At 28.4% G+C, this 14,892-nt stretch overlaps 1 protein-coding gene across 27 annotated transcripts in view; it reads left to right on the top strand.

Moving 5' to 3' along the window:
- trol (terribly reduced optic lobes) overlaps positions 1-14,892 on the top strand; it is a 743,500-nt gene that overhangs the window by 359,117 nt on the left and 369,491 nt on the right. For 25 of the 27 annotated variants that reach the window (XM_085823935.1, XM_085823887.1, XM_085823928.1 and 22 more), the window contains 6 exons: positions 2,638-2,751; positions 5,484-5,600; positions 7,236-7,352; positions 10,773-10,889; positions 13,507-13,626; positions 13,921-14,040. In XM_085823935.1, coding sequence (XP_085680061.1) covers positions 2,638-2,751; positions 5,484-5,600; positions 7,236-7,352; positions 10,773-10,889; positions 13,507-13,626; positions 13,921-14,040 — 705 coding nt within the window. The remainder of the gene's footprint in view (positions 1-2,637; positions 2,752-5,483; positions 5,601-7,235; positions 7,353-10,772; positions 10,890-13,506; positions 13,627-13,920; positions 14,041-14,892) is intronic. The other 2 variants (XM_085823874.1, XM_085823896.1) reach the window with 2 other exon arrangements.

Genomic DNA, 14,892 nt, shown 5'->3' with positions numbered 1-14,892 from the left:
AAATTATCTCTACATATTAAAGCGAGTTATTGCTTTTCATTAATACTCACTGTGGTCGCAAGATAAAACATAAAAATGTAGAAATTCAAGTAAAACTTATTCTTTGCATCTAGTGAGACTTAAAATAATACAAAACAACTTATCACCTCCAGTGCTTTGATGGCTTATTGGAACCTGAAAGTATATTAACTGGGTTACAACCCCTGGAACTCTGCACAAAGCTATGACACTAACTACATCAAACAGAGCCTGACTAACTTTCAACACTTGCCAACTGTGCCTACATCAGGCCTTTCAGGTTTGTTTTAATCAACAGGTCTCTCTCTAGACAAGCGGTGACAACATTCAGTCTTTTGTTATGAATCATGCTGATTATGATCTTACTCCTCATTTTAACCTATGCCGTTTGACATAAAATCTACCTTCTATTTACTAAATCTCTAGACCATTGGTTCTCAACTTTTTGACTAACGTGTACCATCTAAACAAAAACTGAAAACCTTTAGTACCACCACTACAAAGTACTATTACCACCACCACTCTTGAACAAAGCTCATATTGCATAAATTTACGAGTGTTAGAGAAAAAAAGTCAATCAGGATGTTGGGGTTTTAATTTTTGAAATAAATATTTAAAAATACTTCGCTTCTTGTGTACCACCTATTTTTCCTTGCGTACCACCAGCGGTACGCGCATCACCAATTGAGAAACTCTGCCCTAGACTGACCAAGTATGTGACAAAATGAGACATTAAAAAAAAAAAAAAAAAAAAAAAAAAAAAAACATTAAGCTAACTATTAGTAAAACGTAAATGTCACTTATCTTCTTTCAAATATGTCCAACCTATTATAAGTGTAAAATATTTAATGTTACTTGATAAACTGCATGAAGTTGATTTTATTCTCAAACTTATTGATAATTATGTTAATTAATTCATGTGTAGTAATAATGCATACTACTTAGGAATCTATTTTATTTTTAGGATGGTATTATAAAAGTGAAATTCAGGCATAGAATAATATTTTTAATTGAATTTATTCGGTTCCCATTTGCTCATAAGTCCTTAATTTTTTTCATTAATGGTCCTTCAAAGTCCTTAATTTCCGTGTGCAGAAATGTGTACGAACCTTGTTTGTTTCTTAAAAAAATCACTCAAAACTTTTCAGTATCTTAAAAACAGTGAAATGAGCAATAAATAACATAAAAGAATCCAAAAAACAAAAAATTCTGAGAAGCAAAGTATAATTAATGATATTTTACCTTATATTTTCAAGAGAAAAGAATTTCAATGAAATAAACTATATCCCATAATACAAATATTAATTATTCTAATAAGAAAATTAACCAACTTTCCATTGAAGGAAAAAAAAAATCATGCAAAACTTTTCAATATCTTACAAACAGTGAAATAAGCGAAAAATAACATGAAAGAAACTCAAAAAACATAAAATTCTGCACAGAATTTTACTCTGCAGAACAACTTTATTAAAAAAAAAATGTATTTTATATATATATATAAAAATGACAATGAAATATGCCAATCTCTTAAAAACAGTGACATAAGAAATACAACGAAAAATTGTTGCAAAACCCATTCTAAAAGAATCTAAAAGAATGAAACTATTCAAAATGATGCGATTTCATCAAAAATCTATCAACAACAATAAGACAGGAAAATTGTTGCCAAAATCACATTTTTAAAGATGTAAGAAGTGTACTCGGAAGCTTCATTTAAAAAATTTTTTAAAAATACAAAATATTATCATTTTTCCAAAATTCTTGTTGTAAAAGCAGTTGCAAGGATAAAAGTTTAACATGTCCAAAAATCAAAGAAAAATAAACTGTACATTTTTAAAAGTAAACTTTTTTAGAAAAAATCCTGTTAAAAAGGTGTTAAGCTAAGTGCCTATGTTTCATGGCGATGTAAAAATGGAGTGTGTAGAGTAAAATCTCACTATCCTATAGCCCATTATGTCTCAAAATGACACGATTTCGTCACAAAACATAAAATAAAAAAAAATTCGAATTTGAATTTCGAAAAAGTCGCTTCGAGGGGCACTGGCTCTTGTCTAGATGCACCTATGTACCAAATTTCAGAGCCGTGGGTCTATTAGCTTATGCGCAGCGCGAACGAAAGACACACGCACTCAGACAGACTCTTTCTTTTATTATATGTAGAGATATTTAATATTTGTAGGTATGGTCTATAATATATGGCAGCAGTCTAGAATTACATATAGATAAGTGTGTTTTGAGTATTAATGTATCTCAATGAAAATATTAAATTATCACATTTGCACTTATCTAAGTATTGCAAGGAGAATATTAATCTAAACATTTAATAATTTAATAAATATGTTTTAGCTGCTATAGTAATGTTGTTTGGTAGTAAGCAAACTTTGCAAAGCACATGAGCTTTGCATGTTATTGTATTTCTAGATGTGCAAGCACATGAACTTTACATGATATTGTATTTTTAGATGTACAAGCACATGAATTTTATATAGTATTGTAGTTCTAGATGTACAAGCACATGAACTTTACATGATATTGTATTTCTAGATATTCTAGAGTTACATTTAAATTCATTTACAGAAAGGTTCAGTTCTTATGTTCATTCTGTTTTATTTTTTATAGAGAAAGAATGTCGGCCTGATGAATTCAAATGTGGCGATGGACGATGTATAAGCACTAGTCTCAGGTGTAATCGCCAGTATGATTGTAGAGATGGTACAGATGAGTATGGTTGTGGTAAGTCTTCTGCTATTTGTTTAAAAGCCATATTTCTTCAGCAGTAGTTGAAATTTTTGTATGGGAAAATATAATTTACTTGTTGATGTATTTCAGTCACAGTAACTTATTTACACATGCAAGGAATGGTACTGGTTTTATTTTGGGAAGCAAGGCTGGTTGTTCTGATGGTGTAACATCCATTTCAGGGCATGTTTTTTTGGAGGAAAGTGAATGGTCTGAATTTAACATTAGCCTAGGGTTAACTAACAAAATGGTTTTGGAATTCTTAGGACCATCTCTATTTTGAAGAATATCGTATCAAAGCAAAGTAGAAAGGGCATTTTGAGATAATACTTTATAAAAATCAAATAATTTTGGTTATTTCTTTGAGAAATGAAAAATGCTCTTTAGCTTTTGTCAAAGGTCATCTTGAATCAGAGATAAAGATTTTTCCTTTTGAATTAAGCCTTAATGCACATTACAATCATCTGTATGTTTTTACTTCCTTGTACGAAGTAAAAAGGAAGTATTGTAATTGCAAAAAAATTCAGGCAACATATTTCAATGAAAATATCCATTTTGACCGTGATCAAATGCAATTTAACGATGTTTTTCGTGATATCTGTACATAAGGACAGAATAAAAGACTCTTTACCTCCAAAAAAATTATAAAACTGCTTTAAAATGAATTCTGAAGGGAATTTTTCGTGGCATCTCTACGAACGTATGTACGTACGTACGCATCTCGCATAACTCAAAAACGAGTAGCCTCAGAATGTTGAAATTTTGTATATAGGACTGCTATAACATGTAGATGTGCACCTCGTATTTTGGTTGCAATCGGCTGCACCAAACGTATATAAATATATTTATATATATATATCCACTGTGTTACCCGGCTCAATGATTTCAGTTTCTTTACTCTTATATGTTTGGAAATTGTACATTTTTTGCTTTAAAAATGATTGAATTATGTTGTTTTATCTTCCGGTTAAGGTTTTTATGCCTTTCGTAATTCTGAAAGCAATATTTGTACAATTATCAACAATTTAAAAGCTGTTTAAGTGCGGTTAAGTTTTAAGTAACATGGCGGACATATTTGTTTACATTTGAAACAGCAGAATTGTTGATTTGTTGCCAATCTAGTGAGACTAAGCTTCGCAACACAAAAATAACAACTTCATTTATTATTGCGAATTAAATCATGCTTAATCCTTTCTGGAATTTTTTTGAGGAAATAAGTATTTAAGATTTACTTCGTAATTTTTAATGCAGATATTTTGAGTTTTTATGCATTTTTGCCTTGTCGCGAAGTGAGAACTGATCTAATTGAATGAGAAATACTAAATCGTCTGTGAAAAACTGTTTCGTTTCGGTTTTGTTTGCTTAATTTCTTTCACACATCGTTTTAGCTTTATTATAGTATTTGAATAGAACATGTGGCAACGATAATTCTTCAAATGATATAAATTTTGTGCATTCAGAGTGTCGTTATAGTAAACAAATATAGTTAATTTTAAAGAGTGCATTTATTCTATTGTGGTTTATGCGCTGTCGACGAAGTAGATTTAATTCAATCCAATCAATTTAAATGAAATTCAAGAAAAAATGCGTATAATTTAATATTCCGTTCAAGGAAGTCATGTGGTGTACACATCAGATTTTTTTATTTTATTTAAATTCGTTTGGCATTCACAATAATGGCCACCTGATAAACTAATCTATTATTATAACTAAATAAAGAACCATTCTATTACAAATACTCCACTTCTGTTGAGAGTGTATCCTTTTTCATAATAGCAGCATAGTCATTTTCTGTCGGATGCAAAGGAGATTTCATAATCAATATTAAGTGCAGTCTATAAATGAGCTTAATAATTATAGGTATTTAAAAAAAATTTAACCTGCATGAAATATTTCATCATTTCCGTATGTCTGAATTTCAAACAAGGTATGATATTTTATAAATTTTTTAATTTTATTTCATTTTTGTTTAAAAGCATCATGCCAAACTAGCATTGGATTAATATGACCCAAATGTGTCTAAACATTAGGTGTTTTCTTTGTTCTATTACTGTACTAAAAGGTAACTTTTAATCAGCATATCTATACTTTCCCATATTTATATGATTTTGACAAAAGTATGAATCTGCATTTTTTGCTGTTCTTACAGACACATGCATTTTCTAGATTTTTTTTAAACTTTACTGAAAGAGAGAGATTCATGTACTCTGAAATACACATAAAAGAATTGCAATATAGAAGACAAGATTTGTTATTTTTCAAAATCAAACACGAGTCAAATATTAACATTTTTCATCTTCCCCCAAAAGACAGTTTTGCAGAGAGATATTTTAGTGTGATGCCTGTAATATTATGCGCATGAATAAAGAATATTTCTAATGCGCATGAATAAAGAATATTTCTAATCATCATAAGAAGGGATAAAAATTAGAACTGAACTTTGATGGAATTGGGCATTCACAAAGCAAGTTTAAAAGTTTGATAATTTTCAAGTTTTTAAATCAAAATCGAAAAGATTGTTGTATGGGATTTTTTTATAATAACGTATATTTTCAGCATTCTCAATGCTTTTTAAAACTATTAGTTGCATTTTGCATGTAAAAAAAAAAAGTTTTATTTTTAGGTACATAAAACTGATACATAAACAAAACATAATTTCAAATGGTGCTTGTTTTTATTGTTTCTGTATGTTTTTTTCTTTTTTTTTTTTGTTTTAAATAATATAGAAACTGTTACCTGTCAACCAGATGAATTCAGATGCAGCTCTGGGCAATGTATTAAGAGCCATCTTAGGTGTGACAGGAAGTACGATTGTGCTGATGGCACTGATGAACTGACATGTGGTAAGTTTTCTTGATTTTAAAAAAAGGTGATACAGAAAAGAAACTGGAATTTATTTAACAAGAACATAAAATGAAAATTCAGAGGGACGGGAATAAAATTTGAAATTGTAAAGTTTGCTAATTAGTTGTGCAGCTTTTGGTGAAATTTGATTATAGGTCTAGTTTAATTATGCATGCTTATTATAAGTACTTTTTTGTGCATTAGAAATACTTTTGAATGCTTTGTGTGTCTAATCCTTTTGCATGGTTTTTATTTATTTTTCTAGAATGCAATTTTTGTAGGCAAGCTTTTGAAATTAGATATTGAAATTAGGTATTAAAAGTTTACTTTAAAAATATTTTCTTGAAATTAGAATTTGCACCCTTAAAGAATTATTCATGGTTATAACCATTATTTATCTATAATACCTTATTATTTATATGTTGAATTAAAGGAAACTGTAACTTTTGAACAAGTATTTACAAAATGGGAATTTAGAAAGTAGTCAATTATAACTTTTATGATAGAGTTAATGTTTTATGAAGTGTATCTACAGAGTTTTCGAATTAAGTAAGTTTGTACAAAATAAAAAATTAAAGAAAACTATGTTGGTTCTTATCACTTTTCAATATACAATACTTGAAGTTTATATAATGTTAGTATACTTATTCAGCTACTTGATTCTTTCATAAAACTCATGTTTTGGAATACTGCTTAAGTGTGTGATTAATTTTTCTGAATCTCCTCAATTCTAACAACAGGACTTTAGAAGTGAATTTTAATTTGAGAAAAGAGAAAGTAGTCTGTTGGTGCCAAATTTAGAGAAAAAGGTGGGGTTATTAAAAATTGTGACATTTTTCTTTGTTAGAAATTACTTGTTGAGAATGGCATACTGTTATGAAGCTGAAATTAGTTATTGAGCTTAAGGTTAAATAAATTTTTTCTTGAAAAGTCTTTCCATTACAACTTTATTAGCATTCTCTCCTAGTCCCTTAGGAACAAATTTCCTTGTTGATTATCCCTTTTCAGTTAAAAAATGGTGATCAACATGATCTTTACTGTAGATTTCTGAACAGAAGTTTGGTTTTTGCAGGTGTGATAAATCTTCTCAAGCTCATGCAGATGATTGCCATTTTGTCTCAGGATCATGGGTAATACACCAGGTTGTGCAAAAAAGCAAAAATTTAAAGCTTTTATTGAAATCCCTTTAAATTCTTTTTTTGAACAACATCCATTACTATTACTCCTCTTAAAAACATCGTTTATGACAAATTTTGCTATGTCTATGGCTAAAAGAATATTTGTGAAAATAAAAATGGATTACTTCGCTAAAGTCTATGAGCAGCTATTGACCTTGAACAAAGCTCAGCTTGCATAAATATATGAGTATTAGAGAAAAAACTTAAACAGGATGTTGGAGTATTTAATTTTTTAATTTAATAGTTAAAAATACTTACTTATCCCACCTATTTTTCTCTTGCCTACCAGCAGTTGAAAATCACTGGTCTACAGCATTTTTACTTTTTTTTTTTATTTTAACTTGTGTTCAATTTATTAATTAATATTTTATAAAATATTTATTATTTTTCAAAAGTATTGATATAATATTCAGTGAGCATATTTTTTATTTGATATTCTTTTATTTACTTGACCAGAACCAGCAACATGTGCATCAAATGAATTTAGGTGTGGAGATGGACAATGTATTTCCCTTAATCTTAAATGTAACAGGCAGTATGATTGCAGAGATGGTAGTGATGAATTAACTTGTGGTATGTTGTAACTTGATAAATTATCGAGTAAATTTAATTGATGAAGGTTTAATACTTTAATACATTTCTGCCGTGAAGTATTGAAAACATGAATTTTGTATCTGAATATTTGTTTTAAAATTTGGGCTCTCTAAGTTATGTTTGGCATGATTTTTTTTGTATGATTTATTTGTTGTGTGAGATAAATATTGTAGTATTATCAGAGATGTCAAATTTGTGTTTTTAAACTCAAGTCATTTTTTTTTTTTTTTTTCCAGTTTGTGTGGCATCATAAAATTAATTTTGCTTTTTGGTCAGTTTTAATACTAATTAAAGCATTTACATGAAAATTGCATGACTTTTTTTGGTAACTCAGCATAAGTTTCTTTTTCTTTTTGTTTATTTTCATTTAAAAAAGTTTCTACTTTTGAAATAAAACTGTTGCAATTTCGTATTATTTCAATTCTAAAAAAATTCTATTTTTATAGTAATAATGATACCAAAATTATAATAGAGATAGTACTCAGGTAAAGTAATAGACTCAACTTTACCTGTATTTTCTGAAGCATATAGATGTAATCTAGAATTATATAAATTGATAATAATTGCAATTGACAATGATTACTGTAATTGTAATTCACAAGAGCATGTTCTTTCTCCATTATTGTTTAAAATAAGAGCTTAAAACGAAACTTAGCTGCCAAATTGTGATTTTGAAAATTTGAGCAGAACTGCTGCTTTCAAGTTCTAGATTCCATCAGTTTCAATGTTGATGACACTGGTGATCTAGCTTTATGTTCAGTTTCGCATGTGATGCATGATGCTAGTATGGATTTTATTTACCTGCAAAATCCCCTATCTTCAATGCACAAAAACTAATTTCTCAGACTGGTATTTTATTGCTGCCAACTAATCTCCTAGTTTTTCATCATATCTTCCAGATCTCCCAGGTGTAATTTTTAACCTTTACTAAGAAAAACTGCTAAAGAAAAAGTTTCCTTGAAATAAATAAAATTCATTGAATTAATGAAAACTAAACTGTACATGTTAATTCCACTCCCACCCTTTTCAGCATTTCTTCAATTTTATTTGATCTGACTTATTTTTATCTTTGTAAATATCTGTAGAAAATTTAAAAGAATTTAACCTCTACTTAGTCATTGCTAATATGCATTTAATTTTGTTTTACATCAGTGTGGTATATTACAAAGTTTATCCACATAATAGTGAGTACATTAATCATCAGTTTTATTTTAAAGGACTGATGAAAAGTAAAGCCTTTCTTTTCTTTCTCAGTATAAAAGAGTGACAAACTCACAAAAGCCAAAGAACATAAAATATTGATATCTAATTAAATTATTAATATATTTTACATCAGAATTGTATTATTAACAGCAGAATAATAACCTGAACAGTGCATTATAAAGTCATAGCTGCCAACTCTTTTGGTTTATCATCACATTTTCTGGTCTTCTGGTAGATCATAGAATCTCCCATTTTTTTAAAAAAAATATCTCGTATTTTTTATTGAATTAATAAAACTTGAATTGTGCAAATTTCACTTTCCAACCATGGTGATTTTCAGCTTAACTTTTCTTATTAATTTTATTCCTTCTGAATTGTCTTAATGTATTATAAACATTTGTAGAATTTTTATGAAGATTCAGTCAATGTTTAATTTGTTAATATTTGTATTTAATTTTATTTTGCATCAATATATGACTTATTACTAAGTTGATGTATACAGTAATAATAAAATTAATAATTAATCAATATACAATAACATGTATACTGTGCAAAAAAAAGGGGGGAACAGTTCTATATCTCCCGTTCTATATGGATATCAACTAAAAATATTTTCAATGTTGATAAAACTAGTCTTTTTCTTTCATCTGATGTCTTCAAATCTGTTGCCTCTGAAGAACTTTAGATCATGGTCAAAATTGCTTCACTATTTTATGGTGTCCAAATACTGATGAAACAGAAAGCGATATCTCTGTTCATAAAAAGTTACAGGAAACAAAATGTTTAAAAAATGTTTATAATAAAGAAAAATAAAAACATGGATGATAGTGGATGTATTTGCAGAATCCCCTAAGAAAATTGAATGTTATACTGTTCAATTCTTGAAACTTTAAAAAATGAAATATTTTAATTTATTCTGAAATACTGATAGTATTTTTAACAAACTTAAAGAAGGATGTTAAATTGCGTGAGGTTTCACTTGATCTGGTAAATGTTAATTAGTTCAAAATCCTTAACAGATGGGAAGTGAATTGTATTATCAGTACATTGATATGTGGTTTGAGTTAAAAATATAGTTAAGGACTTTCATAGCCGTGTTGTTATTAGTTTCTATTTTTAACTTTCGGCAGATAAATTCTTGAGGAATGGTCAAAATTATCTACTCTTAGTCTGTTCTCAAACTGGATGAATTTAAGCTGTTGCCATTATGCCTGCTATGGAATACCTCTTTTCCTAGTTCATTTATTTCTCATAAATTTCATTTTTTCAGTTTTGGATTGAGTATTTTAAAATTAGGAGGAGAAAAGCAAATATATAAAAAACTCTTAGTAATTTACACATTGCAACATAAAATTCACCTTGCATAGTTTCATCATGAGGAAATGAGAAATACTTACTGAGAATCTTACTTTATGTATCATCATTCTGGTCCTGCTTTGGGAGTTATGGTATGGGGTATGATTAAACATGAATTCTTTTTGCATCTGTTACACATATCTGGCAGTTTGATCAATCAAAATTATACAGATGTACTAAGACTTGCAATTGTACTATATCTTGAGTGATCTTAGAGCCATTTACATTGTAAATTTATACACAACTGCCCCTCACTCTTATTGCCTAACTTCTCTCGAAGCATAGCTGATTGCAGTTTTGCTTTTGTTCACCCAGTCACCAGATCTTTCTCCAATTTACTACATCTTTCCTGTGATGTCACACATAGTGGCACAGCAACGACCAGCAGCAGTTGCAAAAAATGAACTCTAGTCCAAATTTACATCTACCTGCAATGCAGTAAATGCCATCTAAAGTCTTCTATATTCTATGCCTGATTGCACAGCTATAGTTGTAGTTACTCATGTTAACCACATTTAGAATTGATCAAAGCATATTCTGTTTCTCCAATGTCCCTGAAATTTTAATGATTTCATCTTTGTATTATAAGGAATTGCAAAATAAAGTAAACTTGATCATCTTACATTTTATCCTTATTGGTGTTGCAATTTAGTCAGCATTGCAAATTTAATTGAAGTAATTGTTCCAGAAAAGTGCATTTGCATGAATTTTTCTTTTATTTAAATTTCTATTTAATTTTATGTGGAAGATTTACCACAAGAATTATATGCTTTATGTGTGTTACTTCATATTGTGTTTGTACTTTCTTAATAAAAAAAAAAATAAATATCATTTGCTTAGATCAACCTACCTGTGAGAGGGATGAGTTTCGATGTTCTGATGGACAATGTATTAAAAGTACCCTTAGATGTAATAGACAACGTGATTGTCGGGATGGATCGGATGAGCTGTCTTGTGGTATGTTTATTTAAAATTAGTGTTTAACTCTTTTAAGGCTCACCTTTGAACTAAATTTCTATTCCTTTTTGATTTTTATATTATTAACAATTATTATACGTAAATTTATTTCATTTACCTTAGGAATTCAGAAGAATCATTTTACACAAATTAAAGTTATTACAAATTCTGTCAAATAACACCTCATAAGCATAAAAAACATTTACAAAGTCTATAATTGCCAGAGACTTTTACTTAATAGATTAATATTGTTTCACATCATTGCATTACCTAAAATTAGTGCTTGAAATACTGTGTCTATTCCCATTTATATACTGCAGTGTTTTAATTGCCACAACAACTTTTAATTTTGTAATATCTAATATATTCTGTTAATAAAATCAATCAGATACGGTCTAAAATTTAAATAATACAAGAATAGTTTAAAAAGTTTTCATGAATTAAAAAAATTACATTTTCTATATTGATTACATTTATGTATTTTATATAACATTCAAGCATATTTTTGATTAGGAGAGTAATTTTATTAGAGCACAAATCTTTCCGAAGAGTTCCACAATAGGAGATTTTCTTAAATTTAATTTTTGAGGAATTGTCAAGTATGTTTAGAAATTTCAGATTGTTGTCTTATCATTTTCTGATCACCAATGTAATTGTTGGATTATTTTTTTTTTGTGTACAAATAATGTTGATATTTGTATTAATTAATTACTTTTTAATTAGGAGAAGCAAAAAATGTCTTGTAAAGTATTCGTACATCAAATTAAGAACTTTAAATCTTGAATGGCTAAACCAGCTGTGCCCACTTATAAAAGAAAATTAAAAGCACTCTTCATGTCAGTCAACCACAAATTCCTCAAAGCATGTATAATTTTTGATCTTGATAAATCACAATCTGTTGATGCTTTAGACCAGCGGTCGTCAACCCTTAGAACTTTACGGACCACTACATATATAATTTTATATTTGGCAGACCACTAATATGAATTTAAAAGAAAAGGTAAATACATTTATACAGTAATAATCAGCAAACTACACATATTTGTTCACATTGAAAAATTACATGAAACGTACAAAAATCTTATCTTCTTGTACAGAAAGCTTCACATTTCCACATCACTGAAAAGAAACTTCACGAAAAGCAAGAACAAATCGGTAAACACAAAGTAATATCAATAAACTGAAAGTTTTATGCTTCCAATTTCTAGTTATTGTAAACTTAATAATCATCGCTTAGTCAGCAATGGTGCCATTGATCAACAGCAATACAAAACAAAAATGGAAACTTCCAGTGATGCAATTATAAACAAGACTGCAGATGGTTCTCATAAAAATCCATCAAGTTGCCTGTTGACATGGAGGACTAACAATAGTGTATGTTTGTAATTTAAAAGGAAAGCTGTTATTGTGCTGTTATTGATAACAGCAGTATATCCACGGATACCAACTCTCACATTCAAATGTTGCTAGATACACATGCAAAAAGTAGCTAAAAAGTCTCTAAATTCAGAAGGAATTTCACTAAAAGTAGTAGCCAAACTTAAAGAATTTTTTCTAAATTTAAAAATAAGTCTTAATCCCATAAAGTGCCATTGATAGCCAGAATTTGATTAGTTTATTAAAATAAGTATTTATGTTTAAGAAATGTTAAATGATCATTAATTCTGTTATATTTACTTGATTAGAACACTTTAACTACACTGGCACTTTTTTTATAATATTAGCATAATTCCGAGGTTGTAAAATTTATGAACTTTTGATGGAAAAAATCATAGGCTAGGAAATTTTCTCTAAATTGTCATTGTGAAACCTAAGTCCATGAGATATTTGCAATTTTTGATGTGATCAGCCAATAGATTTAATTTTTTGTCCTGTAATAGTTATGCACTGTTTATGATTAATGATTTTTAGTATGAAACCAGTGGCAAAATATTTAGAACACTTTCTTGGGAAATACATCATTTTAGAAATCTGAGTGTTAAAAATGTCTCATTAATTTCAATGCAAGTATAGTTTATACTTTTTGGTGTGTGTATGTGTGTGTATTCATGCATATATATGAGTGAAGGAGTTATTTCTGAAAAAAAGATTTATTTTCGTGTAAGAAAACTCAAATTAGTGAGTAGTTTCATTATGTTATGTAACATAAAATAATTGTTCCTTGCTATTGCCAATGCTGGTTAATTTTTAAAAATAAATAGTTTCTTAACAGTGTTTTTTTATGTGTATTAAATTATTCATTATTAGCCATTTTTTGTTCCTCCTAAGCCAAATGTTTAATGATTGTGAAAAACTGTATTACTTAGCAGTAAAGATTTATACTTGTAATGGCAATGTAGTTTAAAGCTATTTAAAAAATATGAAAACTAAATTTCTTAAAGATGAGTTAGACTTTTTAAAACTCTTTTGAATAAGAAGCATCTAAAATTGAGAACTATGTTCCTTTAAGAAAGGAGAAAAATAGGAAAGAATGATATGTGGTAGATAAGTTATAATATAAGTAGATGCATGCTGAATAAAGATTGTCTGTGAAATAGAAATTCTTCTTTAAGGATAAATCAGATGCAGCCATTTCATTAATTCTTTCTGTTATGAATTGTGAAACTTTTCTTTTTAGATGCTGTTGGAAAGTGTGCAGCTGATGAATTTCCTTGCGATACAGGGGAATGCCTTAAATTTTTCCAAAGATGTGATATGATTGTTGATTGCCCTAATGGAGAAGATGAAAGCTTGTGCCGTATGTGTTTACTATAACTTTTCTGTTCATGAAATACACCTTTTTTTTTTTTTTTTTTTTTTTGTGCTTTGCACTGAAAGCAGTCTTGATTTTATTTTTTACAATTACTCTGCTGCAATTATTGTTATCAACAAAATGGTAACAATCAAGTGAAATTTTTGAGTTTTTAAAATAGCTATGCTATATTTTATGCTTTGTGTGTGCTTTTATGCTGTTATTTATATTATTATTTAAGCTGCTTAACATTTTTATTTGCCTTTTATGATTTTGATTTTATTACAAAACATGATCTAGAGGAAATGCATTGTTCTCCTGATGAGTTTCGCTGTAATGATAAGACATGCATTGAAAGTTATCAACGTTGTGATGGAGAATATGATTGTCCAGACTTTTCTGATGAGCAGAACTGCAGCAGTAAGTTAACCCAGTATTTTAATTGCATGTTTCCAGTCGTTGTCATATCTTGATGTTATTTTTATATTGGTTTAAATAGTTCTTGGATTAGCCTTCTTACAAAAACTCAGTTCTTTTATTTAAGAGCTTTTAACATTTAATTTCTAATTTTCTTAAATGCTATTAAAGATTTTAATATTACTGGTGTTTTCAGAAAGATTAAAAGGAAAAAAGGTAATTTTAAGAATTGTGAACAGGTATTATTGCAACTGGTGCTTTATTATACACAGATGTTTTCAGCTATGAATTAAATTTTAATATAAACCTTTTACTTTTCTGGCCGTATTGTTAGCAGTTATGTGAATACTTTAAAAGATGAAAAAAATTCTTAAAGATTCAGTGACAGCTACTTCAATTACTTTTGCTGTTATGCTTTTTTTTTCAATGCTTAGACATTTATTATTCATTTTGAGCTATTGCTAGTGATTGTATAATTTAAAAAATTTGAGCTAGTAGCCTCATTAAATAGAATAATCTTTTTAAGTATCAAATGGAAAGAAATACAAATTGTGGAATAAGGATTTCTTTAAAATTAATGATACTGATGCAGAAAAAGCTTTATTTTAATATAATTTAATCAGTCAATTATAGTTAAAATTTTTTTCATCCATAATTTTACATGATAAACCTTTTGGTCGCAGTCTTATAATCCCGAGGTAAATTATTGTATGACTTTTTAATTTGTCCTCTTGTCACAGTTTCAGTATTTTAATTAATATCATACTTTTTTTTGTGCAAAGAAAATAGTTTAACTTTCTTTAAAATGAGTACTTCCTCTAAAATACTTAAAGCTAATTTAAAATGGCAAAGCTT

This window comes from Stegodyphus dumicola, chromosome 1 (assembly GCF_044657685.1).
Source record: "Stegodyphus dumicola isolate Sdum_Otavi_A_Nest chromosome 1, ASM4465768v1".
NCBI classification, from domain to species: Eukaryota; Metazoa; Arthropoda; class Arachnida; order Araneae; family Eresidae; genus Stegodyphus; species Stegodyphus dumicola.
Note: the sequence above shows the minus strand (reverse complement) of the source record. Positions and strands in the feature narration are given on the sequence as shown.